This window comes from Ursus arctos, unplaced genomic scaffold (assembly GCF_023065955.2).
Source record: "Ursus arctos isolate Adak ecotype North America unplaced genomic scaffold, UrsArc2.0 scaffold_18, whole genome shotgun sequence".
Classification (NCBI taxonomy): domain Eukaryota; kingdom Metazoa; phylum Chordata; class Mammalia; order Carnivora; family Ursidae; genus Ursus; species Ursus arctos.
In genome coordinates, this window is record NW_026622852.1 from 24,899,133 (window position 1) to 24,925,899 (window position 26,767).

Below are 26,767 nucleotides of genomic sequence, written 5' to 3' on the forward strand. Positions count from 1 at the left end.
GACTAGCCCAGAGTAAATGCTCAATAGCTGAGAATGATGATAATGATATAATTATTAGATTGGAGAGAAACTGGAGTCAGGGAAATCAAATGTAGTTAGGCAAGAGATAGTAAGGGCCTGAATTAAGGGAGGTGTAAATGGAGAGGATAGTTATGAAAGACATTAAGGAGATAGAATTGTTAGACTTTGAAACATGATGCTAATGGAAGGGAGGGGGAGGCAGGCATTTCTGATGGTTTCCACTTTCCAACCTGGGTGACTGGGTGGATGGGGATGCACTTGAGTGAGATAGGAAATATTGGAAGAAATAGAAATTTGGTGTAGGGGGCGCCTGGGTGGCACAGCGGTTAAGGCGTCTGCCTTCGGCTCAGGGCGTGATCCCGGCGTTATGGGATCGAGCCCCACATCAGGCTCCTCCGCTATGAGCCTGCTTCTTCTTCTCCCACTCCCCCTGCTTGTGTTCCCTCTCTCGCTGGCTGTCTCTATCTCTGTCGAATAAATAAATAAAATCTTTAAAAAAAAAAAAAGAAATTTGGTGTAGAAAAAAATATAATGATTGGTGGAAAAAGAACATACTGAGGTTGGTTTTTAAATATATTGAGTTTAAGTACTCTGATACCAATTTGAGTATCAAATTGTAGTAACCAAATTGAGTAACCAAACCCTGGGGGTTCCAGGAAGTCTAAGCTACAGAAATAGATTTGAACTTTGGGGCACCAGGCTGGCTAAGTCAGTAGAGCCTGCAATGCTTGATCTTGGGTCGGGAGTTTGAGCCCCACATTGGGCATAGAGATTACTAAAAAAAATAAAATAAATAATGAAAATATTAAAAAAAAAGAAATTGATTTGAACTCTATTGTAAGGTGCAAGATGAAGCTATAGGTGGGGATAAGAACACCCAAGGGAGTGTATAGAATAAGAAGACTGGATCAGGGGGTGCCTGGGTGGCTCAGTCAATTGAGCAGAGCGTCTGACTCTTGGTTTCAGCTCAGGTCATGATCTCAGGGTTGTGAGATGGAGCCCTGAATCAGACTCTGTACTCAGCAGGGAATTTACTTGAAATGGTCTCCCTCCCTCTCCATCTCCCCCTCCCCCTGCTCAGGCGTTCTCTCTCTCAAAATTAATAAATAAATCCTTAAAAAAAAAGAAGACGACGACTAAGGGGTTCAAGCATATATTCCTGGTCAAGGATATTGAGAAGGAGCTACTGGAGAGGTGACATGGAAATGAAGGTGGTGAAGTTTCAAGAGAGAGCAAGGGAGCCCAGCCCTCATCCTGAAAGAGAAATGAGAAGTAACCACTAGGGAGCTGAGTATTTACCAGTTTCTTCCCTCAGGATGCTCACACTAAAATCTGTGATAATGAGAATAGAAAATCCTCTACTATGGAGGAGTTCAAACCGGGACATCTGTTATCCCATTGATCATCAGGATTAATTTGACTGCCATGGTGGTCTAGGGAGGTTTCCTCTTCCTGTATCACTCCTCTAATAGACATCCTCCCTTGGCCAAATAAAAATGACCTATCCAAACGTAGAGGATCTTCTTTGGTGAATAGCATAAGAATGGTGGACCTCCTTTGCTGGAATCTCCAAGCTGCCTCCAATATGTACTGCAGTATTATGTTTCTTTTCATTACACTATTCCCTTTTGCAGACCAAAACCCAGAGATAATAGAGTGTCTATCTGAAGATACATTTCATCCTTCGTCTCATAACAGCCAGTACTTGTGGTGTTGATGGAAGGTGGGGCAGAGCCTTGCTCAAAGTGAGGAATGGAAGAGTGGAGGGAGGTAGGAGAAAAGTGATAATATGGCAGGGTTAGATAAAGGACTAGCAGAGGTTAGTTGAGTAGTGTTTTGTTTGGCAGAGATAGTGGGAGCAGCAAGGGGGAGGGGGAAGATGGTGTTTCTGGCAGGAGGGACTATAAAAAGCAAAGGTGCAGGGGACATCTGGCTGGCTCAGTTGGAAGAGCATGCAACTCTTGATCTCAGGGTCATGAGTTTGAGCTGCATGTTGGATGTAGAGATTACTTTAAAATAAATAATTAATTAAAAAAAAAAAAAGCAAAGGTGCAGAGGTGAGAAAGCACAGGCCATGCCTAGGAAATGTGAGTAGACTTGCTAGGCTGCATCTCAAAGTGCTAACACATGAAGGGTTGAAGAACAGGCTGGAATGGAGATGTGGGGCCAGATGATAGAGTTCTGAGGGCCAGGGGAGGGAGTTTGGGCTTTGTTCTTCTGTGGTTTGATGGCTTCTGGGAGGAACCATCAAAAGCTTTCCAGGAATTCAGCCTTGTCTGTCTCAGGCTTCTCCTTTTGGAAGACCAAGGGCCCAAAGTGGCAGCCTGACATTCAATCTCCTTCGCCATGGTTGGGAAGTCAGGGCTGCAGCTGATTTCATTGGCCTGTTTTGCATTTATTATAGTGTGGCTTTTATAGTGTGTTAATTGAAATATTTCCAACTGCCAAAAACAATTACACTCAAATTGCCTTGTCAGTTCTTTTATTGCCAGATAAATGTTTTACAGACATATTTACGGGGGGCAGTAGTAACTGGATCCCGTTTTCTATTTAAGGCTGGCAGTTTGGACTGGGATTGGCCCTCCAGTGCTCTGTTGTGGGCCAGAAAGCTGTTGGAATTTGGGGCACTTCTATCTTGTTACCTTAGGGATCAGAGGTGCTTCAGAAAAAAAAAAAAAGCAGCTTTCTGGCTCACGCCGCTTAGCCTCAGAGAAGGGTTCTATCACTGGAAACCCTGGCAACCTGGCAGAAATCTGAATCCTGCTGCCTGTTCTACCGGCAACAATCCCAGCCCAAGCTGAGACATGCTCTTCCCTCTCCCTGGGATCCCTTTCCTCCCCTCCACCATCAAAGCTTCTCCCATAGACTATCCTGTAAGAGCTGTAGGAGCCCATCTAGCCTAACTCTCTCACTTTGTGTTTGGGAAACTGAGGCCCAAGAGACTTCCCCAAAACCACACAGGTGGCCTGTGAGCGCAGGGAGCAGAGGCCTCTGTCCCATGTGCTGTGCTGCCGTCACGCTGCTCTGGTCCCTCCTTCAATACGTCAGACTTGCTTCTTACAAGAGCCCTTCCTTCACATCTCCCTTCGGCTTGATCATCTGAAACACCTATCGTTCTGTTTATATACTGCACGGTTTTTGTTTAGGGAACATTTTAGTGCTCTGTCACTGTTCTCTTGCGTTTGTGCATGCTGCTTTCATCTTCTGAAAAATATTTTCTCCACTTGGACAACCCACACTTGTTCTTTGACACCCAGCTAGGAAATAGCCACCTCTGGGAGACTTTCTTGTGTCGGGTCAGTGTCTTTGTGCACCCCTCCAGCACCCTGGGCATGCATATCTCTGCTGCTGGCACAGAACAGACTTTCAAAGGAACATACAATGAGTGAGTGAGGGAGTGAGTGAATGAGTGAATGAGAGAGCAATGGTGAGCACTGTCGATACTGCTCTCTCCTCCATGGGCCCTGAGCAAACTGGAGCAGAGACCTCATCTCTCTTCATTTTTGTCCTACTGCTTAGACGTGTCACTGACAGACAAATCGATGCTCAACAAATGTTTATCAAGCTGAACAGACCATGCTGCTCTTGGGGACATGAAATTTTAGCATATTAGTACTGGAAGGTTATCGCACCCACCCTACGCATTTTACTGACAAGGCAACTGAGGCCCAAAGAGAAAAAAACATTTTTTCCCAGCATCATGATCACTGATGGGTTTAATGGCATTCCTTCATTTATTCAATAAGTATTTTGAACGCTTACTATATTCTCAGACAGCAGCACACAAAACAGAGTACCTGCTCAGAAAGGGTTTACATTCATCCCAAACAAGTGTTAATGAATATAGTCTGACCTCAAAATCCCCTTAATGCATAGTACAAAGCTGAGCACTTAGAATATGCTTTTCTTTTTTTTTTGAAGAGAGAGAGAGAGGGGTGGGGAGGGGCAGAGAGAGTGAGAGAGAATCTTAAGCAGGCTCCACACCCAGTGCCGAGCCCAACTTGGGGCTTGATCTCACAACCCTGAGATCATGACCCGAGCTGAAACCGAAAGTCAGATGCTTAACTGAATGAGCCACCCAGGTGCCCCTAGAATATGCTTTTTAAAAACGTTTGTTGAGGGGCGCCTGGGTGGCTCTGCCGGTTAAGCGTTTGCCTTTGGCTCAGATCATGATCCCGGGGTCCTGGGATCAAGCTCCAAATCGGGCTCGCTGCTCTGTGGTGAGCCTGCTTCTCCCTCTCCCTCTGCCTGCCGCTCCCCCTGCTTGTGCTCTCTGTCTCTGACAAATAAATAGATAAAACCTTAAAATTATTAAAAAAAAATAAAAAAGAGAGAGAGAGACTTGGGAAAGCTCAATGTCCACTGTCTTAGAGGTCTCTGGGCAGAAGCCTCCCTGTAACACTGTTTCTGATATTCCCACAGAGACTTGCCTATGACTTACCTCTTGTTTCTGTTCTTTCTTTCAGAGCATCAGTGTGGGCAGAGGAGCCAGGAAGAGAGTAAGTGCTGAGCCCAAGCAGGCTCTCAGCAAGAAGCTAACAGCATTGTTTTCCATTGAAAATATTAGCTGTATGTTTTTTAGAAAATTCAAATGAGCAAAAAAAACACTAAAATCACCCTTAAACCCACCATTGCTGGAAACCTCTTAGTTAACACATGATGTTATATACTCTCAGATATTTCTGTGCATATATAAAAATTATATGTACTTATTTTTAAATGGAATCAAACTGTATGTTATTTTATTATCTGCTTTTTACATAATATAGAGTACTTTCCATTGCCAATAAACATACTTTTATAGCATCATTTAAAATTACTGTACAATATTTTACCATATGTTCCTTAAGGCCATACCATAATTTGTTCAACCATGCCCCATTATTGAACATTTAGATGTTTCCTCTTTTTCACTATTATGATCAATTCTCTGGCAAACATTCATGCATTTAAATCTCTGGACCTGTCCATAGTTGTGGTTCTTCCTTCCTTCCTTTCTTTCTTTCTTTCTTTCTTTCTTTCTTTCTTTCTTTCTTTCTTTTTAAGATTTTATTTATTGGAGGGAGAGAGAAAGCATGTGTGTCCATTGCGGGGAGGGGGGGTCCCAGGGAGGGGCAGAGGGAGAAGCAGGCTTCCCGCTGAGCAGGGAGCCCCATGTGGGGCTCTATCCCAGGCCCCTGGGATGATGACCTGAGCTGAAGGCAGATGCTTAACCAACTGAGCCACCCAGGCACCCCATGGTTATTTCTTTAATATAAAGTCTTACACATAGAAACTTCAGTCAAAAAAGTGCAAATACTTTTTAGGCATTTGAGAAATATTTCCAAATTGTTCTTTAGAAAGGTTGTGCTTGATTTGAAGGGGCACATGCACCCCGATGTTTATAGCAGCAATGTCTATAATAGCCAAATTATGGAAAGAGCTCAAACGTCCATCAACTGATGAATGGATAAAGAAGATGTGGTATATATATATACAATGGAATATTGCTCAGCCATTGAAAAGAATGAAATCTTGCCATTTGCAACAACGTGGATAGAACTAGAGGGTATTACGCTAAGCGAAATACGTCACTCAGAGAAAGACAAATACCATATGATCTCACTCATATGTGGAATTTAAGAAACAAAACAGATGAACATAAGGGAAGGGGGAAAGAGGGAAAGAGAGAGAGAGTGAGAGAGTAAAAGGAAAGCAAACCATAAGAGAATCTTAACAATAGAGAACAAACAGGGTTGATGGAAGGAGTTGGGTAGGGGATGGGCTAAATGGGTGATGGGTGTGCGGGGGGCACTTGCTGTGATGAGCACTGGGTGTTGTATGTAAGTGATGAATCACTGAATTCTCCACCTGAAACCAATATTACCATATATGTTAACTAACTAGAATTTAAATAAAAACTTGAAATTTAAAAAAATGACCCAGACTAGCCCTGCACATAACCACAGTCATGTTTTTGAGGAATAAATAAAATATCTTCTATTTTTCACAGTAGCAAAGAGATTAAATGTAAAATTCTGCTACAAAACATACAGAAACTGTCGTCTGCCACACAGAAGAAAAAACTATTAACATAAAGATAGGAAAACTGATCTAATTCTACTGAACACCAGCAGCCCAACTGTTAATCATGTACCTCAGGGGTGGGCACGTTTTATCTACAAAGTGCCAGATCGCAAATATCTTAGGCTGTGCAGGCCGTATGGTCTCACGTATAACTACTCAGCTCTGCTTGTAGGGCGAAAGCAGCAAAAGACGATACATAAATGAATGAGTGTGGCTGTGTCCCAATAAAACTATTTATGGACACAAGAAAGAAGGAAAGAAGGAAAGAAGGAAAGAAGGAAAGAAAAGAAAGAAAAGAAAGAAAGAAAGAAAGAAAGAAAGAAAGGAAGGAAGGAAGAAAGAAAGAAAGAAAAGAAAGAAAAGAAAGAAAGAAAGAAGGAAAGGAAGATTGTGCTAATTTATGGGTATCAATTTTCCCATACCCTCACCAACACTGGATATTAATTTCATTTGGTTGAGGGGTCTCTTTGTTTTGGGTTTTTATTGTTGCTTAAGTTTTCAACAGTTTTTTTTTTTTTAAGATTTTATTTATTTATTTATTTATTTATTTATTTATTTATTTGAAAGAAAGCAAGAGTGAGCATGAGCAGGGGGAGGGACAGAGGGAAAAAGAATCCCAAGCAGACTCCCCACTGTGCCTGTTGTGGGGCTCCCTCTCGTGACCCTGAGATCATGACCTGAGCTGAAACCAAGACTTGGTCACTCAACCAGCTGAGCCACGCAGGGGCCCCATAATTTTCAGGAGTTTTATAGTGAAAAATTGCATTTTTTTTTTGCATATCTTTGCTAACAAGGGTTAATTTTTTAAAATATGTCATGGGCCACTTTGGCAAGGTGTTTAGCTATCTATTAGGGAAAGGAAAAACTTCTAGTCCTTGATTTTTTTGCAGCAAGGATCTGATGGGACTGTGAGGCTTAAAGTTACCAAGTGTTGGTAGTATTGTTGTAAGAGTAAAGATAAGGTGGCAAATTGGAAGATAAAACATGCATCAGAGTTGAAGTAGCTTTAAGAACAGATCGATGTCCTTTCGTTTTATGTAAAGCCCTGCCTTGGGCCGCTGGTCCTGACCATTAGGTTCTAGGCTGTATGGGAGAGAGGAGGGAGAGGCGAATTCTGGTCTCACTACTGCCTCCAGAGGCCCACCACAATGTTCCAGCTAGCCCCTGACCACAAGGGCCGAGGTGGCCAACATCTCCCAGGCAATGAGAATTCTGGCCTGAGCAGTTCCTTTGGACCCTTCCGAGAGTGGTCTACTGTGCATTTTGCATTCTCTGTATTAGGGGCAGAGCTCAGCTTCTGGGAGGATCTGTGAACGAAGCGGCTTCCTGCCGCACTGCTGGCTGATCCTCACAGGAGGTTTTTGTCCAGGATGAAGATTCAGGGACCGACGTGGGAGAAGGGGCAGATGAATGGGCCCAGTCCAAAGCCACAGTTAGACCCCCTGACCAGCTGGAGCTGACTGATGCGGTGAGTTAGCAGCATCCTGCCCCTGCCCCTTCCACCTCCTCCAGCCTCAGGAATGTGTTCTTTCATAGTACTGATTAGCAGCCTGCACAGAACCCGGCTGTGAGATGTCTGCTGATACCCTTAGGGGTCCTCCCTGGTATCAGAAGGGGTGGGGGCTGTCCATGGATGGCCCTCTTGGTATCTCTCTCCCTTAGGAGCTGAAGGAGGAGTTCACACGCATTCTGACAGCCAACAATCCGCACGCACCTCAGAACATCGTCAGGTACAGCTTCAAAGTAAGCCATCCCCTCGGGGGTAGGGGCCTCTAGGTACTCCTCGTCTTGGCAGTGACTTGCTATATTGCAAAAGCCTCTCTGCTATTAGAGAGATCACCTTTAAACTTTGGTCTTTGGCTGGAACCTTGAAATTTTACATGGAATTTTCTGGAGATTTTAAAATTTTCTTTACTAATCTCCCTTGCAGTCTTAATGAGTACTTATTACATGTCAGACACTGTGCTAATAAATTATTTTCATTATTTTTAACACTTAACAACTACCCTGAAAATTAGATAGTGTTATCCTCATTTTACAGGTGAAAAAAAATCAGGGCTTAGAGTGGTTAAGCCCTAGGTCATGCAGAAAATAAGGGACAGAATCAGGGTTTGAATCCATTCTGCCCACCGCCATAAATCCCGCTCTTAACTACCGCACTGTTTCCTCCTCCCATCCATCTGACCTACCGAGAGAAGGGCTTTGTGGTGACTTTTTAAGGCAGAGCATTCCAACCTATGTGCAGAAATAGTAATTCTTTCAGCCCTCCAGGGGTAGGTGGGTTTGGTACAGCCAGAGCCCATGGGCTGGTTTTCTCTCTAGAGCTTCTCCTCTTTAGAATTTACCCCTGTGTGTCATATAAATGTAATAATTTTCTATGTGGCTTGTAAAGGGTTGGGAAGAAATGTTTTGAAAGAAGGTCTCAGAGTCAACAGTACAACTAAGATGCTTGTCAGTAAGGAGGCTATCTAGAGGAACCAGACTAATAGGCCCTATGAACACAGGGATCCCATCTGCTTTTGTTAGGATTTCTATCCCTGTACCCTAGAAAACACTTGGCATGTTGTGTTGTGTCTGCTTAAAAATTATTTGTTGAAGAAGGAATGAACAAGTTTGCCTGGATCTTAAGCTGAGCCCTTCTTCTCATTTGCTGTATCAACTGGACAAGTGCCAAACTCAAACCTTTTCTAGATTTCTGTGGCCCTTGTATGGAACAGAGGGATTGGGGGTTTGGTGTCTCTGAGAATCTGTCCAGTCCTCGCATCCACTAAATACAGTGCAGAGAAGGTCAGACCGGGTATGTCTGATGACTATGTGTGACCTGTCTCAAATCTCTGGTGAGACAGGTACACCAGGATCCCTTGGCATGGATGTGAGAGCCAGTGATAGACAAACCCAGAGCTGTTCAAAGTTGAAAAGAAAAGGTATTTAAAAATATGTCTTTGATGGACGGCACTGGAGGAGATAATGCTAAGTGAAATAAGTCAAGCAGAGAAAGACAACTATCATATGATTTCTCTCATCTATGGAACATAAGAACTAGGATGATTGGTAGGGGAAGAAAGGGATAAAGAAAGGGGGGGTAATCAGAAGGGGGAATGAAACATGAGAGACTATGGACTATGAGAAACAAACTGAGGGCCTCAGAGGGGAGGGGGGTGGGGGAATGGGATAGACCGGTGATGGGTAGTAAGGAGGGCACATATTGCATGGTGCACTGGGTGTTATACACAACTAATGAATCATCGAGCCTTACATCGGAAACCAGGGATGTACTGTATGGTGACTAACATAATATAATAAAAAATCATTTTTAAAAAAAAGGGAAAAAAATTTAAAAAAATAAAAATATGTCTTTGATGAAAACTTTAAAAAAAAACCTTTATTTCATTTATTTCATTCTTCCTAAGCTGGAATGTAATGAAAACTTCAGGTTAATTGAAGATTTGGGGAGATTATATATATATAATGTATAAATTATATATATAATATGTACATATTATATATATTATTTATACATTATATATAATATATAAATTATACATTATATATATACACACACATATATACATATAAAATAAATATATATATTCTCACGCCAGCTCTTTTGGGGCCCCTGGTCTGACTCAATCCCCTCTCCTCTCAGGAAGGCACATATAAGCTTATTGGCGTTGTGAACCAACTGGCAGTTCACTTCAGCCAGGTCGGGAACCTGATCCCCAAAGACTCGGATGAAGGACGGCGGCAGCACTACCGTGATGAGTTAGTGGCAGGTAGGCCTTGGGGCCAGCCCGAAGCTGCAGCCCAGAGCTCAGTGCCCTTTCTGTGGCCACCCTAGGGAGCACACACTAAGCCATAACTTTGCAGAGCTTCTACTTACATAAAGTCCCACAGCCAGCTGCCCTGGCTACGTCTGGGAGTTAAGGCATGAGAACCTTGAGGTGGCTGAGGTCTCCAAGGCAGAAACCAAGAGAGCCTTGCCCTGCCAGCGGATGGGGGAGTAGGCCTGGACTTTGTGCTCAGCTGCAATATCTTACCAAGGTTCTCAGGAGTCCGCCAAGGTGGTGATTTCAGAAACCGAAATCCTTGAAGAAGAAGAAGAGCCTAAGGAAGCGGAAGCTGAACCTGAAGCTGCGAGTCAAACAGATGTGCTTGCAGCTGAGGTGCAGTATGCTCTCGCTCCCACCCCTCCCCTTCCAGCTCCAGCTGCGGTGGAAGCCTCAGGGGTGACTTGTTGGGGGGTGGAGTTGAAGGGGAGAAGTTAGAGGCTGCAGGTACCAACGCCTCTGGCATCATTACCCTCTCCCACTTCCATCCTCTCCTAGGACATGACTTCTCCCTACCCCTGACTCCCCACCACCTTCTTCTCACAGCTGAGCCCTGGTCCTGTGGGTCTTTTCTTCTAGGCAGCTGCAAAAGTGACTGAAGAAGAACTGCTGACTCCTAAGCAGCCCAAGGAGCGAAAGCTCACCAACCAGTTCAACTTCAGTGAGAGGGCCTCACAGACCTTAAACAACCCTCTCCGGGTAGAGCAGCCCCCCCCCCAGCCCCTTTACCTCCCAGCTCTGCACTGTGCATGGCAGGAAAGGAGCAGGCCTGATCCCAGCCCCAGCAGCCCTTAGCCTGGAAGGATGACAGGCACACGCCACAGTTAATCTCTCCAAGGAGAGCTGGGAACCTGTGTTCGGGTCCTTATAAACTATCCTGGTAGGAGTTCAGAGTGGGTAACAAGGAGTCTGGAGCCCTTCACTGAGACTGAAACGTGTATGGGCCTTGGAGAAGAGGTCAAGATCTGGGGGAGAGAGGGGAGGCCAGAATGTGCCAGGGAGGCAGGACTAAGCCAGTTTGACTGAAGCTGATGGTCTCTGTGATGGACTAGCAGGAAAAGGCTAGAAAAGTTCCCTTGCTCCTATGTATGGAGGACCCTGAGTACCAGGCAGAAAGAACCTCTCAGGGTTTCAGGGGAGAGACTCATGTATGTAAGACAGTGTTTTATAGAAATCAACCTGTGAATGGAGGACAGAAGTCTATGGGATGGGTTTCTGGCAGCTCCTAATCATGCTGTGTACTCCCTATTCAGTAATCTGGGTGATACACAATGAGAAGGGAGTGCATTCCTCTGGTGGAGCCAGAGAGCCCTGTATTAGGGAGAAGTCTTCTCAGGGTGAGGGATATTAGCCCAGTAGCTTGCCAGGGGCTGACCTCTGTGTCTTGCATCAGAAGGCTGGCCAGAGACCAGTCCATCCCCCACTTGGAATTTTTCTTGGTTGAAACTGGCAGTTTGTCTTCATTGCCCCTGATTTCTAGCTTAGTCTTCTTCTGAAGGAGCTTAGAAGGAAAACGTAGACTTTCACTGTGTCATTTGGTCCTTTGTTCAGGTCCTCTTTTACTTCCCCAGTTCTGTGTCCCATCCCTCCCTCTGCTCCAGCTGAAATGTTTCACACATGGATATACTATTGGGTTAAGTGAGAAGGAGTTGAGGGCTTTCTGTGGGTTTCCTGTTGTCATTGTTCTCCAGGACCGAGAATGCCAGATGGAGCCTCCTCCCAGGACAAACTTTTCAGCCACAGCCAATCAGGTGAGACCCTGGGTCAGTCTAAAAGTCATCACCACATCCCCAGCCATTCACCCCATGCATCCTTGTCAAAGATTCCTCTGGCAGTCTTCCCTCCTCATCCATCCATCTCCCTGCTCCTTGTCCAGGCTCTGAACACTAAGAATATGAGACAGTCAGTCCCCACCCAGTGAGTTCTGGATCAGCTACATGGCCCCCTACAGGGCAAGGCTGTCAAAGAGGAAAATAGGCATAGTTTCTGACTCTCTGCAGCCCATGGCACCCCAAGGCTGACTCTGAAGTGTTAGCACTCTAACCTGCCTTCCAGCAGCCTTCATTGTTTCTGCAGACCCTCCTTCCCTCTCAAATCCTACTGGATAGCCATGCTGATTAGGCAGAGTATGCTGCCAGGAGACCTGAGCTCAGGCCCCAACTTTGCTACTCATACTCTACGATCCTGGGCAAATTATATCACGCTTAATGCATCAGTTTCTCTTTCTCTGTCAAATGAGGAGAAAAAGCAGACTCAAGGGTTGTTGGAAGGCTTTGAATGAGATAACAAACATTGAATTATATTGTAGCATGGAGTACTCGCCCATGGGTGAATAGTTAATGTAAGGTGTGTCTATCTGGCCTCCAGGTGGCAGTGACTGCCCAACTCTGGAGAGAGCAGAATATGATTTGGGTTTTTGTCCAGTCCCAGATTCTTGCTGCTTCCTTTGCTACATCCTTGGGTTTCTCTTGCTGTCAGATCCAGTTATCAGGGGTTCCCTTACTTACTTACTTACTTAATTTATTTATTTATTTATTTATTTATTTATTTATTTGAGAGAGATAGAGGGCACGAGCAGGGAGCAGGGGGAGGAGCAGAGGGGGAGAGAGGGGATGGGGAAAGAATCTCAAGCAAACTCTGCACTGAGTGTGGAGCCCAACTCGGGGCTCAATCTTATGACCCTGAGATCATGACCTGAACTGAAACCAAGAGTCAAGCACTTAACTGACTGAGCCACCCAGGCACCCATCCCATACTTTTATCTTTTTATGCTCAGGAGGTGTGGTCAGTGCCATAGACAGCCAACATGAACTAGTAAGGTTTATCACATCTCCATGGGGAAAACATTTTTAAAATGTCTTAGTTCAGAGTCTTATAAATCACCAAGAAAAATGTGAGCTGGTCTAATATTTGCCAACTTGTTTTGCCTAGCGGGGTCTGTAGTTGGAACAATACTGATCTCCAGCTGATAATTGAGCCTCCGAGCTGCAGGGTGGAAAGCTCACCCCAGAGGTGCCCTGAGAGCTTCATTCCTGTCCTAGAGCTGACAGCAGAGAAGACAGACATTGGATACATAATTACAGTGGGCCAAGTATAGGATGCTATAGAGGCATGTGACAGGGGTTGACATAATCTATTCCTCAAGCTCTAAAAGCTGAATAGGAGCTAGCTGGATGAAAATTTTGCCCTGTGATGATACTTCTCATCTTGCCCTTGCCTAGTGGGAGATCTATGATGCCTATGTAGAAGAGCTTGAGAAGCAGGAAAAGACCAAAGAGAAAGAGAAGGCAAAGACGCCAGTGGCTAAAAAAATGGGGAAGATGACCATGAGGAAGATGACATCTATGGAGTCCCAGGTTTGGTGGAGGTTTCCATGGCTCTGTCACAGAGAATGACTGAGTGGGATCTTGGTCTCTGGGTAGAGAGAAGCCTGGCTATTTGGAAGGACTTCACAGATTTAAGGGGGGGGGGCTGCTAATGTTGAAGTATGAATAGTTCTTTCCTTGTGGGAAGATGTGAGAAGAGCTACAGCTGCCTCTGGCATTCCAAACCTCTCCCCAGTCTTATATAGGATTCAGGATTGTTGGGCTAGGGGGTAACAGAAAACATGAATGTTATTGAAAGTCCAATGTACACCTTGAAAGAGCTTAGGAGTCTTCTCAGGATGGGGTAGAATATGAGAATAAGGCACCACCTCCCTGAGCAAGTGCTCCTGGGGTTTGGAAGAGTGATTTGCTCTTTGACTTTCAATCCTCGGGTTTACTTCTGCTCAGATTTTTAGGTGAGTCTTATGGGCCAGAAGCTAAGTCAGAGCTGATCAGTCACCAGCAAGTCCAGGCAAATGGGTGTAGTCATTCTGGGCTGGATTTTACTGTGAAGAACCCTATAGGAGTCATTATAGAGGTCATGGTTGGGGGACTCACTATGGGTACAGCCAGTATAGGTTGGGGATCATCATGGAAGTTATGGTGATAGGTCACCACAGGAAAGACCACCACAAGGAGATGATGAAGGGTCCCATTTGTCCCTTCAACAGAGAGAAAGCTGGGTCAGGAGCCAGAGTTGCAGTATGGATATCAGGATGAGTTTGACCGACAATGGAGTGGGAGAGCAGAGGGCCACAGGAAGCTGAGGTCTGTGTTCAGCACCTTGGAGAGCTCCCAGACAGCTCTCTGGGAAGTGGTTCTGCTATAGAAGCTAGATCAGTTAAAGGAAATTTTGATTTGTCTGAGGTATGCCCACTTCCACTCAATTTCATGTCCCTGATAAAAGTCACATTTTACGAGAGGTTTGAGGGTTCCCTGCTTTGGCTTAATATGAACTTCCCCAATTCAGTTTCATTCAACTACAGACCAAGAACTTGTGATCATGATCATGCTGGGTACTGGAACCCAGAAGTGAAAGACGAAGTCCCTGCCCCATGGGTTGCCCTGTCCAGACCCTTGATTTCCCCTGTGCTGTTGCCTAGAGGTTAGTGGCTTTGGAGGGGCTGTTGGCCTGGGTCAAGTTTCACTTGAAGATCCTTCAAAGGTTTGGCTATAGGCTGTGTGCTAGGACCATTATTGCAGAAACCTTAACTGCAGCTGCCAGGACCCGGAGAACAGAAGAAATGTCCCTGTGGCTGAGACTGAAAACTGTCCTCAGGTCTAAGCTCTTGGTGTCTAACATGTATATCAGACTTGGTGCCTAACATGGCCAGGGAAGGGGGACTACACTAAATTAATTCTTCCAGCTTGGTTGACACTGAAGGTTGTAATGCAGCAGATTCCAGCCCCTGGACCAAGAGGCTACTGTGGTGGCAGGACATTGTGGGGTGGAAGGTACCCCCCAACACCAGTGTGCAACCTCTACATGAGGGAATTGAGTTTTAACTGGGAATCCCAAGTACTGGGCCTGGCTGTCTGTAGAATAGAGTGGCCCATTGCTCAGGCCCAGTGCATGAACAGAGTGATAGCCTTTTTTCAGGGACCTGCATCTGATGAGGTTGATATAAAACTCAAGTGTGTGGGAGGGGAGAAAGCAGAATAACTCCATGATACCCTGTAGGAAGGTCTGCAATGATAGATCTCAGGTTTCTGTCTCATTAATGATTTGGATTCATGTAAGCTTGTCTGGTCTGAAAGATTAGGACAGGAAAGGGAAAAAGGGCTCAGAGGCCACAAGTTTAGTCAGAACTAATGAAGAGCTGTCTGCTCAAGTAGCATAGTATCCAGAACAAGGGAGACAGCAGTCCACCACACTCAGTCCTCAGAGCACATCTAAAACCCTGAGTCTGCCAGGACCAGGAAGGGTGGTTAGGCTAGTGAGGCTTTCTGTGTGGGGCTGAGGGCATGGGACCTGGAGTCCACAAAGCTGAGTTTACATCCTGTCTTTGCTACTTATTACCTGGGTTTTTCCAACCTGTTTCCTCACTGGTAAGGACATCCTAATGATACTTACTTTGCAAGATTGTTGTGAGAACTCAAGATCATGTACAGTTGCTAGTATAGTACAGTGACCCTATGATGCAGGTGACATCCATCCCTGCTATATCATGTGTACTCGAAGACTCAGAGAAGTCAAGTAACTCACCTAACATTGCCACCTGGTTCCTAATCCATGGAATGCGAAGGGAATGCAGGTCTGTGTATCTCCAGAAGCCATCCTCTTAGCTACTTGCTGATGCTGACACTCCTGGGAAGTCTCATTTTCAAGAACCATGGGCTTGAGCCCCCCGAGGGTTACCCACTCAGCTGGTTCTTTCCTGCAGTAGTCAAGGCCTTGGATTAGGAGTCATTTCTGCCTTCTACTCCCTATGTACAAGCATATCTCTGCCCCCTCTCTGGGTCTCTGTCTCTTCCTCAACTCTTGACTAAATAAGTTAGATCAGAAGCTCTCTAAGGGCTTTAATGGGAGTGTTTGTCATTGCCTGAGATGGTGAAACCTCTCTGTCTCCACTAAAGAAGCCTCTTACCTTCCCTTTTCTGTTCTTCCTCCGATACCCTTCCTGGGCTCTCTTCAATGTCCTGTGTTGTACTCCAAGATATGCCTTCTCCAGAACAAGTTCAGAATGAAAGATCATGAGGCAGGCTGTGCCCAGGAGCCCAGTATGGCAGTGCAGACTCCTTATGCCACTTATAAGCTGGGCATTCCCAAAGGGGGGTGGTGACCTGAGCTGGTCCTTGAGGCATGAAGAGAGTTCTTTACAGAGCTGTCTGGGGTGGGTGGTGTCAGAGAGACAATTGCACATCTGGGCTGTGGCTCAAGCCATAACCTTTCCAGGTGCTAGCTATGAGGACCTGTGGCCTCTGTATCTCCACAGAGTGATGACATCACCAAAGTGACTCAGGCCGCTAAAATTGTGGAGCGGATGGTCAACCAGAACACATATGATGATGTTGCTCAAGGTAAATTTTGAAGTGCTGGCAACTACTGTTATTGCCTGTATTAAAAAATTCCTCATGGGGTGCCTGGGTAGCTCAGTTGGTTGAGCGTCCGACTCTTGATTTGAGCTCAGATCATGATTTCAGGGTCCTGGGATCAAGCCCTATGTGCTCTATGCTCAGTGGGGAGTCTGCATCTCTCCCTCTCCCTCTCCCTCTGCCACCCTCCACCCCGCTCACAAGTGCGCGCTCTCTCTCTAAAATAAATAAATAAATCTTTTTAAAAAATTCCTCATACAAGACAAGTATTTGAGTGTCCCATGCTAGGTCCTATAGGTGCAAGGGGAAAAAAACTAATCCTTCCCTCCTCTGGATGTCACTAGGGAGACAAGACATATACAGGTCCACTACAAACAATGGAGTAAGAAAAAATGGGTCTAGTGATGAGATCCGACAATGGTGCAGCAAAGACACCTGCACATTAGTGATCCAATGTCATCTTAACAGTCCGGGGAGGCCGGTAGAGAGCAGAGAGTGTTACCCCTACTTTACACAAGAGGAAGCTAAGTCCAAGGCTACCTGGCTAGTGAATGGCAGAGAGGACCCAAATCTAGATCTTGGGCTTCCTAATTCTTGTCTCTACTGTGTCCAGCTTGGGGGCAATATAAATGCTAGAATGCAGACTGAAGCTGCTCTGGGGATCCTCAAGAATGGAGGAAGGGAAATGAGGAATTAGTGGCAGCAGTCAAGGAAAGCAGCAGGGAGGGGTAAGCTAGGTGCAAAGGGATAAGCAGAGTTTGAGTGAGAGATTAGCAGAAGGGCAGATGTTCTGGGCAAGGGACAGCATAAGCAGTCACTCGGTGGTAAAAACAAATTGGAATGGACTCTGAGGACAAAGGGCAGCAGACCAGTGACTCAAACAGAGATTTGTTGGAAAGTAGTGAGAGTTTAGGCTACAGAGGTGGTTGGAGCCAGTTAATGAAGGGCCTGGAATATCTCAGGGAATCTGAGCTTTTTCTGCAGAGAGATCAAAGATACTGTCCAGGCAGGAACACAGCCCAGCGAGAACCTGGCTGGAGAAGGATGTGATTGGGCCGAATATAGGGAGAGAGATGAAGATGAGGTTCAGGTGTGGGGTAGGAGGGGCCTCATCACATCTTTTCCAGGGGATGGAGAAAAGGAAGCGGTTATAATAGTGAAAAACCAGTATCAGCATTCCCTGGGAACGGCCTGTGTACTGGGCATTGTGCTGTGCAATTTACATGTATTACCTTATATCATCCTGACATCCACACTGTCAGGTGAATACCATTATTCTCTCCATTTTATAGGTGAGAAATTTGGGCTATTGCCACTTGTTCAAACCCACAGCTAGTATGAGGAGTGAGTGGAGCCATCAGGACTTGAACACAGGCCCCCTGGATCCATAGCCTAAGTACTTTAGCACAAGGCCACAGAACCACTGAGCTGGAAGAGACATTTCAAGTAAACATTCAATAAGTCTATGCTGGTGATTAATTAGTGATGAAGTGAAGAAAGAGATTGATTCAGAAATGCTTAAATCCTGGGGGCCTGGGAAATCCTGGTGTCTTTGACAGAGCCAGGGAAACAGAATCCTTCCCATGGCATGAACAGCACGTTCCCAAGTGGCTTGTATTTCCCTAAGAGGTCGTGCATTTATCTGGAGCAGCTGCCTCCCCAAAGTTGGCAGCTCCTCGCTGCTGGCTGGTCTCCTTTGCTGACAGCCTAGGGCTCTTCTTGGTGACTTGATGCTCATTGCTCACCCATGGGACATAAAAACCAGGGCTGCCAAGACCAGCAGCCTAAACAAGCCCCCTTGTTATCATTCAGGCTGGAAAACGACCTTGAGTGCTTTTCAAAGCTGTCAAAGTACACAGCAGCTGTGAATGAATTTGTCACTCACACAGCTTGGCTTCCTGAAACCCAGCCTCTGCAACCAGCCCACCAAAGGGCTGCAAACACGATTAATATCCATGGAGAAATTGGCCGTGGTGAACCTTTTCATTTATAAGAACACAATCACATAAAAATGCATTGAACTTTGATTTTTTTAATTGCATACTCTTTTCCCTTTGGGAAAGTCTAATCACGAAGAAGTGAAAACAGAGAAGTGTTACCAATTAATCTCCTCTCTGAGCTGAGGTCTTTTCAAAGATAGCCGAAGCTCAGGCCTCTCTGATACGATCCAGGCTCATGCCTCTGATCAGTCTGATTCTTTTTTTGTTCTCAGACATTCTTGAGATTTAAATGTGGTCCCACAGCCTCAAGGCTGGGGCAGTGCCTGGGCATGTCCTTGACCATGCTGGACAAGAGGATTTGTTTTCTAATGGGTCACCCTTGGTTGGAAAGAAAGATTGAGAAAATTTTCACTTCTGGTGATTTATTTCATTGCATTGTTCGAGCGGTCCCCGGGGGTCTGCTCTGTGGCTAGCACGGTGCTGGGCACTGCGAGTCCAGCCATGACTGTAACATGCTGCCTGCTCTCCGGGAGCTGTCTGGTAGGGGAGACGGGCGAAAGGCTAAAGAGAAGCAACACAGCGTGACAGATATTTCAGTAGAGAAGAGGCAGGGCTGGAATGGAGGAAGTGATGAATTCTGCTTGACACGAAAATGAAGGCCTCACAGAGAAGTTTAATCTGAATCTGCAGTGAGTGGGAGTTTGCCAGGAAGATGGAGGAGCAGGACATTTTCGACACTATTTGATATAGAAGTTACGTGAACACCTGACTGGAAATGACACGGCAGTGGTGGCCTGGAGCCTTGCTTTGACCAGGGAGCCTGTGCAAGGGAGCCACTGAGGGGTTTTCAGTGGGGTGGAGGGGGTGGTGTGCTGAGGTGATTGATTTGTTCTCGCGCAGGTAGCTCTGTGGAGCATCGCCTGGGGGAGGACTTCCTGGAGGTGGGGAGACCAACTAGGAGGGTGATGTAAGAATCCAGGTGATGGCTCTTGGGGCTTGGGCAGTGGCTGTGGGTTTGGAGACAAGTGAAGGGATTAAAAAAAGTCATCAGAAGAAAAATATGAGAGAGGATAGAAAGAGATCAGTCAAGGATTACCAGGTTTCTGGTTTAGCCAAGTGGCAAGACAGATGGAGCTTCTACCTAATTTAGAGGAAACGGGAGGCAGAGACAGTTTAGGGCAGGAGATGAACTTGAGTTCAGAGAACCCATTTCAGGGAGCCAGGCGCTTCACCATAGTGGGGCTTGGCAGGGGATATGAAGATGGACAAACCCGGGGTTTTAGCTATGAGGACACGGCCGCTTTATTGTAAATTGCCCCCAACAACAGTGATGACAGTAACAATAACACATACAGAGAGCTTACTACATGCCAGGTATTTCTCTCAGTACTTTACATATATTAGCAATTGATCCTCACAACAGTCCTTTGAGATAGGTACTATTACTGTGCCCACTTTGAAACACAGAGTCTGTTTTGGCCAAGGAGGTACAGACAGAAAGTGGCAGACCTGGGTTTGCCATAAAATGGCAGTCCCAGGGCTGATTCAGCCTGGGTGTGTTTAAGATTTTAAGTACTACGAGGATGCTGCTGACGAATACCGAGACCAGGAGGGTACGCTGCTGCCGCTCTGGAAGTTCCAAAACGACAAAGCCAAGCGCCTGGCCGTCACCGCCCTCTGCTGGTGAGTATAGACATTGCAGCAAACCTGGAGCCCCTGAGCGCCTGAGTCGGGCACTTCTACTGCACTTCACACCCTGAGGTTGACACGCAGTATTATAGAAAAAAAGGGACTGGGATTTGTATGGGATTGTGGGATCAGCCCAGGTCTTTAAAGTCAACAGTAGATGTCTCCAGTGTAGTTAGGCACCAGTGTTCATGGGAAGGCCACGTTCGTTTACTGGGCCAATGGGTTCATATTTCTTTTGCAGGAATCCAAAGTACAATGATCTGTTTGCGGTGGGACATGGCTCCTGTAAGTAATCTGGCTATTTGTTCATTTGCTCACTCAACCAGCAAACACTTCAGTACCTACTCTGTGCAGAGCTCTTTGCGAGGTGTGAAAGAAGTAAGATGACTGAGATATAGTCACTGCCCTCAGGGACGCACAGTCTAATGGGGAAGATGGACAATCATACCAGCAGTTAGCGCTGGGGGAAAGACTATGCCAAAGTGAACCTTGAAGGTGTTATTGTGGTGAAGAAAGAGAGGAGAGCACTTCTGGCAGAGGAACCAGCATATGCAAAGGTCCGGAGGCACAAGAGATATGGGAGGAAATGAAGCTGTTAAGGGAGCCAGGGTTGGCCCCCAAAGGGCTTGGTAAGCCATTCCGAGAAGCTTGAAAATCCATCTGGGGGCAGTCTTATGACATTCTCCTGAGGGGAAATCACTGAAGGAATTTGAGAAGAGCAGGGACAGAACCAGAGCAGGGGGGGAATTGCAGGCATGAGACTAGGGGCTGGGAAACCACTTGGGAGCCTGGTGAGGCTCCCCAGGAAGAGATGGCAGGACCTGGACCACGACTGTGGCATGGGAATGGAGAAGTAGGTTTGCGAAGCTTGAGAAGGTGGACTGGACCAGACCCGGGGAGAGACTGGAGGCTGAGAGAAGGAACTTTCCTGATCTGGCCCTGGAGCAGGCAGGGGTGGGGGCAGGTGCTTGGTGTTCATCACTTGGCCCCTGGGCCCTGGAAGAGCACTCTTGTCCAGGCTGTCCCTGCCCCTGCCAGTCCACCCTTATCCCGGCAGCAGGAGACGGCAGTGCCGTGACTGTGTGGTCGTTCACTTTCCCTTCATGTTCCGCCTTCCCTGAAGAAGCCCCTACCTCCGCGCTGGGCTGGACATTCCCCCTTCCTAACAGGAGAGGGCCCCACACTTCATGTTAGCTGGAGCTCCCCGGGCTAACAGCCTGTTCTCTGGCTGGGAGGGTCAGCGTCTACGAGCAGAAAAATCCTTCCATTCTCCAAGCTTCTGCTGGCTGGCAGACGTGCAAGCTCCTGGTCTCGACCCCTCAGACCGCCTGTGCACCCAGCCTATTCTTTGACCAGGGTTGGGGAGTGGGAGGGAGGGCAAGGAGGAGTCAGTGTTTATTATTCCTCTCAGGGAGGAGACCTTGGAGCTGCTCCCAGTCTCGTGGTCTGGGCTGCCTTTGAGGATACCCTAAATGCCTGCTTTGTGTCCCCACTCCTGAGGGGGGGCTGCCGCCAAGCTGGAAGCACCCTCCCCCTCTGGCAGGGAACTAGCACATTCCTCCCCCTCTGCTGCAGCTACTGGGCCTGGCACAGGGCCTGGGGGCTGGGCAGGCCCTCCCAGGAGTGGGTGTGGACCCCTACGAGGCTGCTCTCTGCTCAGGCTCTCTGCCCAGGACTGAAGCAGGGGTGAGAGAGGCTCCCTAGCACGTGGAAGAAGAAACCGCATCACTTCTCCGCCGGTCCTCTTCCCACCCAGGCTCAGAAGCAGCAGCAGCCAGTTGGGGTCATGCAGACACTGTCCACAGGGGCCGCGTTCGCCAGGGGCGGTGGAGAAGAGTAACTCACCCCTCGGGAATAGAGGAGTGAGCCTGGCAGGCCTGGCAGACCCAGGACCCGCCTTGAGGCAAGCACGCACCCAGGAAGGGCCTCTTTGTCTCTTGCTGGCCACGAGCACACGCCTGGGTAGCACCAGTCAGTTGTAGAACTTCCGGCTGGAGGGTTACTGCCCCGTGGTGTGACCTGGGGCCAGAAGATGCTCTGAGCCTTGGTTTCCTTATTGGTGACCTGAAGAGGCTGACCCCTGCCAGACCTCCATCCCGGGGCTGTTGCTAGGCTCACTTGAAAGAAAAGGAAAAGGGCCCCGTGAACTATAGGAACCACCCACATAGAAAGGACAGCCATTGCTCGTTTGTCTGTCGTTCTGTCCCCTAGCTTTCCTTTTTTTTTTTTTTTAAAGATTTTATTTATTTGACAGAGATAGAGACAGCCAGCGAGAGAGGGAACACAAGCAGGGGGAGTGAGAGAGGAAGAAGCAGGCTCATAGTGGAGGAGCCTGATATGGGGCTCGATCCCACAACGCTGGGATCACGCCCTGAGCCGAAGGCAGACGCTTAACCGCTGTGCCACCCAGGTGCCCCTGTCCCCTAGCTTTCCTGCAGGTCTCAGGGGACCTAAGCAGAGCGAGGGGGCTGTGGGGACAGAGGAGAATCAGACAAGGCCCCTACCGCCTCTAGCGAGCAGGCCCCAGCAGTGGCAGGGATGCTATTTGCGGTTGCCACCACTGGTACAGGGGTCATGGACCAGCTCGCACATGGGCATCTTTCTCCAGACCTTGCATATCTCAGCACCACTCTGCAGAGGCCTGAGCAGAGTCAGGCTGAGCTGGGACTCAGAAGGGCCCCTGCGTTCACTCCTGAGGTCACCTCTGGGAGTCCGGTGCTCTCGGGTGCCCAGACACCCTCCTGGAAGAAAGAGGGCAGGGGGCGCCTGGGTGGCACAGCGGTTAAGCGTCTGCCTTCGGCTCAGGGCGTGATCCCGGCGTTACGGGATCGAGTCCCACATCAGGCTCTGCTATGAGCCTGCTTCTTCCTCTCCCACTCCCCCTCCTTGTGTTCCCTCTCTCGCTGGCTGTCTCTATCTCTGTCGAATAAATAAATTTTTAAAAAAATCTTAAAAAAAAAAAAAAGAAAGAAAGAAAGAGGGCAAAGCTGAGGTGGGCGAAGGGTGCCCTAGTCACTGGATGAGGTTATCGTGAGGGGCAGCTGGCTCCCAGCATCCACCACACTGTCTTTGGAAACTCCCAGATGCCAGCCTCCTATCCTCAGGCTTGGCCTCATACAGACAAACCCTGGAGGGAGAATTTGGGCTTGTTGTTGGATTTGCCCCTGATGAGCTCAGCCCAAGCCTCCTTTTGCCTGGAATTCCCAGATATTTCTTCTATAACCCAGCTAAGAAGGACTTTGGCAGGGGTAGGCGTTTACCTAAGAAGGACTGGGGCCAATCTCCTATTCGGGCACAGAGCAGGTTGGCTGGAGCTAGACCAGGCCAGGAGCAAGAAGGTAGGGAAAAGGGAGTCCAGACACTTGCCCGAAACAGCCCTGAAGCATTCGCACCTGCCTTCCCCGGGTGGCTGCTGGGGAGGCGGCGGTGGCCATGTCAAGCTGCATATAAGGCAGAGACTGGGGTGCCCCCGAGGGCCAGGCTCCGTGTCTCCCCAGAGTGGAGAAAGACACTGTCAGCAGGTGAAAGCAGATGGAGGAACACTGGCGGGCAAGGGAAAGTAGTCTAGGAAGGGGCGGCCCATGGGGCAAAGCAGGATGCAATTATATCGGCCCACTGCACTGAAGGGGTCCTTTCCAGCCCATTAGCCGGCTGATAGCAGGGAAATGGGAACTCCTCATGGTCTGTTGGGCAGGGGTGGTGGAAGAGATCCTGGACACTCTGCGCGGTCCTGCCTGGCTCACATGGAGATGAGGGGGAAGCCGCCCAGTGGGCCCCATCAAAGAGAGACAGAGGAGTCAGCGGTCCCTCAGCCCAGCCTTCCTCTGGGGGCAGCCCTCAAAAGGGGCCAAAGTCAGGCCCCGAGCCCCCCGACAGAATGCTTTCTCTCTCTGTCCCGTCACATCCTGGCCTGTCTCCGAGCCTGCCGAGGCCAGAGACACACTTGTAGGGATTTAAATCTTTCCTGATCATTTATTTGTCAGCTTCACTAATTAAGCAGTGTTAATTTCATTTACTGAAAATGGAAATTCATCCACCTCATTTCTCCCCGTTCGTCCTCCATACACAAAATCCATCACTCCTCAGCTGCAGGCCGTGTAAAATTTACAGGACTAATTATGTTGTCAGGTCTCTTTGTAAATACGGTCCATAAAGGCCACTGTGCTTGCCGGGTTGTAGTGCGAGGGCATTCCCGTTGTTAGTTTAATTACTGGTTAGTTATTTAGGTTCTCAAATGTTTGCCTCATTTTCCCTAAATCAAATTAAATGTCCCGCTTGATGTATTCTGTCTCCAAGGCCTTGCTCTTATTTCCTACACTGTTTAAATATGACTTCTCATTGGAGGACTGTGCTCCGAAGAGCCGGGCTGCCTGAGAGTGAACCCTCTCAGCCTGGCACCACAGCCTCTGGGCCAGGCCGGAGGTTTGGAACCCTCTAGCACTGGTGCCCTTTCTCGGTGAGCCCTGGGCTAGTCCCGTGCCTTTGGAGACTGTGAAAATCCTAACCCAAAGGGCATTTCTGTTCCTGGAGTCCAAGGTGGCAGGACTGGGTGTGGGAAGCTGAGGGAGGGTTTCATTATTGTCATTAGAAGAGCTGGGGATCATTGCATCCATCCCCCCTGACTTCTAGAGACACTGTTTCCAAACCATCCCAGGAAAAAGTACCATCTCTGGTGCTTCTCCCTCTGATTCCTCAAAGTAGAGTTTGGGTCAGACTTCCCGGAATGCCTACTACATTTGTTTCCCATTCCTGCTATAACAAATTGCTACCAACATAATGGCTTAAAACAACACCTATCTATTATTTTACAGTTCTGGGGTTCAGACGTCTAAAATGGGTTTTGCTGAGCAAAAGTCCATTGTCAGCAGGGCTTCATTCCTTTTGGAAGCTCTAGGGGAACATCCATGTCCTTGCCTTTTCCAGCTTCTAGAAGCTGCCCACATTCCATGGCTTGTGGCCCCCTTCCAGCCAGCAACTGCATTATTCTGACATCTGTTTCTATTCTCAATCTCCTTCTCTGACTCTCCGGCCTCCCTCTTTCCCTTATGAGAACCCCTGTGATTACATTGAGTCCACTCAGATAATCCAGGATAATCTCAAGGTCTTTAACTTAATTACCTCCACAAAATCCCTTTTGCCTGCTAAGTAACATAGTTATGAGTTCAAGGGATTAGGACATGGACATCGAAGGGGGTGTTATTCTGCCTACCACAGCTCCTCTCCAAATGCCTCTTGCATGACTTAATAAGGGAGTCGTTAAGCCGCTGCTGCCTTGGAGGCAGCCCTGGGCTGGACTCATTTAGAAAGCCACAGTAGGAGAGGGGAAGGCCTGCTGTCGGAGGCTGGCTCAGGAACCTGCCTTGGCAGCTTGGCAATCCACTTCCCTCTGACCACTGACCTGGCTTTAGCCTGGTAGCCCGACATGCCCTCTGTCTGCCTTGCCTTCACTGAATCCTGAGCAAGAGCCTGGGCTTCTCCTGACAGCCAGAACTCTCCAGAGTGGCCCCTGTGATCTAGAGTTCTTACTTGCAGGGCAGGGGAAGAGCTCTGGGACTGAGGCCCCCACTGGTGGTTGCCAGTTCAAGAGACATCCATCCATGCTTCTCACTGGGCCCTACTCTGCCAGGGCCCTCCCACAGGGAGCCGAGGGAGTGACAGCCTTTGTCTATGGTGGAACTAAGCCCCTGCTCCCCTGAGACCATGGCCTTCTGAGAGCTGCCAGATCAGCTTCTATTAGGGGATTGACTCTCTTTCCCAAAATCTTGTGGATCACTGAAGGTCAGAGTCAGGGAGGATTTAGAGATTTTCCAGCAAAGCAGGAGTACCAAGAGTCAACCCTCCCAGTGGAGAGAGTAAACCTGCTAAGCCATGCTCACTCCATTCTTTGATGGAGCCTTTGTGGCAGGCTGAGGAAAAGACCTGCTCATGTCCACCTGTAATAATGACATATAGGTAGAGAAGAGTGGAGGGGGGCCCATACACAGAGGAGAGGCTGAATGATCTGGAAGGCTTCCGGGAGAAGGGCAAGAACATAAAAGCGGAGCTAAGACCAGGCCAGCAGCCCTCTCCCTCGGTCTCAGAGTCACAGACCAGGTTGTTCCTCTGTTTCTCTCTCCCTCCCCCTCCCTCTTTTCTTCTCTCTTTCCCTCCTGCCCTTCCTCTTTCTCTTCCTCTGTTCCTCTGCTCCTTCTACCTAGCCACAGTTACTTACTGAAATCCTGTAGCCTGGAGGAACCTGGAATTCCTCACTGGCCTCAGACTTCAGAGTTTCTGCCTCATACAATGGAATGTGGGGTTAGGGGCTCCCATCTGTGTCACTGGACCCTCCAGTCCCTACTTTGAGGAACCAGAGAATTTGTGGTATTCAGGACAAAGTACCCCGGGGCTCAGGGCCCAGGGCCCTGTAAGCCTTGAGCCTGATACGATTCTAGTCTCCACTGGGAACTGAGGTACTATAGACGACCCCCTGATGCTAATGTTGTATTGGGAACCCTGGTGGGTGGCATCGTACTGGGAATGTTGGAGAGCCAAGCAATGATGTCCTAGGCTGCTGGTAACCTGGTTGTTGACATCATACTGGGCACGTTGGAGATCTGGGCAATGATCACTAGACAAGTCACTAGGACTGCTGGTTACCTGAGTGATGATACCACATGGGGATCCCTGGTGGCCTGAGTAGTGATGTCATTTTAGGACTTCTGGAAGACAAGATGATGATCTCATGCTGGTACTGTTGGAGGTTTGGGCTGTGATGTCACACTGGGTATGCTCAGAGAATGAAATAGTAAGGTCACGGGGGCCACTGGAATCAGGGATGAGAACA

At 47.8% G+C, this 26,767-nt stretch overlaps 1 protein-coding gene across 1 annotated transcript in view; it reads left to right on the forward strand.

The window, feature by feature from the left end:
• The window catches only part of DNAI1 (dynein axonemal intermediate chain 1), a 58,400-nt gene that overhangs the window by 15,321 nt on the left and 16,312 nt on the right, over positions 1-26,767 (forward strand). Inside the window, exons 2-12 of the mRNA XM_057313528.1 lie at positions 4,488-4,520; positions 7,457-7,555; positions 7,750-7,830; positions 9,734-9,860; positions 10,111-10,250; positions 10,494-10,613; positions 11,606-11,665; positions 13,136-13,270; positions 16,216-16,300; positions 19,821-19,938; positions 20,186-20,229. Coding sequence (XP_057169511.1) covers positions 4,488-4,520; positions 7,457-7,555; positions 7,750-7,830; positions 9,734-9,860; positions 10,111-10,250; positions 10,494-10,613; positions 11,606-11,665; positions 13,136-13,270; positions 16,216-16,300; positions 19,821-19,938; positions 20,186-20,229 — 1,042 coding nt within the window. The remainder of the gene's footprint in view (positions 1-4,487; positions 4,521-7,456; positions 7,556-7,749; positions 7,831-9,733; positions 9,861-10,110; positions 10,251-10,493; positions 10,614-11,605; positions 11,666-13,135; positions 13,271-16,215; positions 16,301-19,820; positions 19,939-20,185; positions 20,230-26,767) is intronic.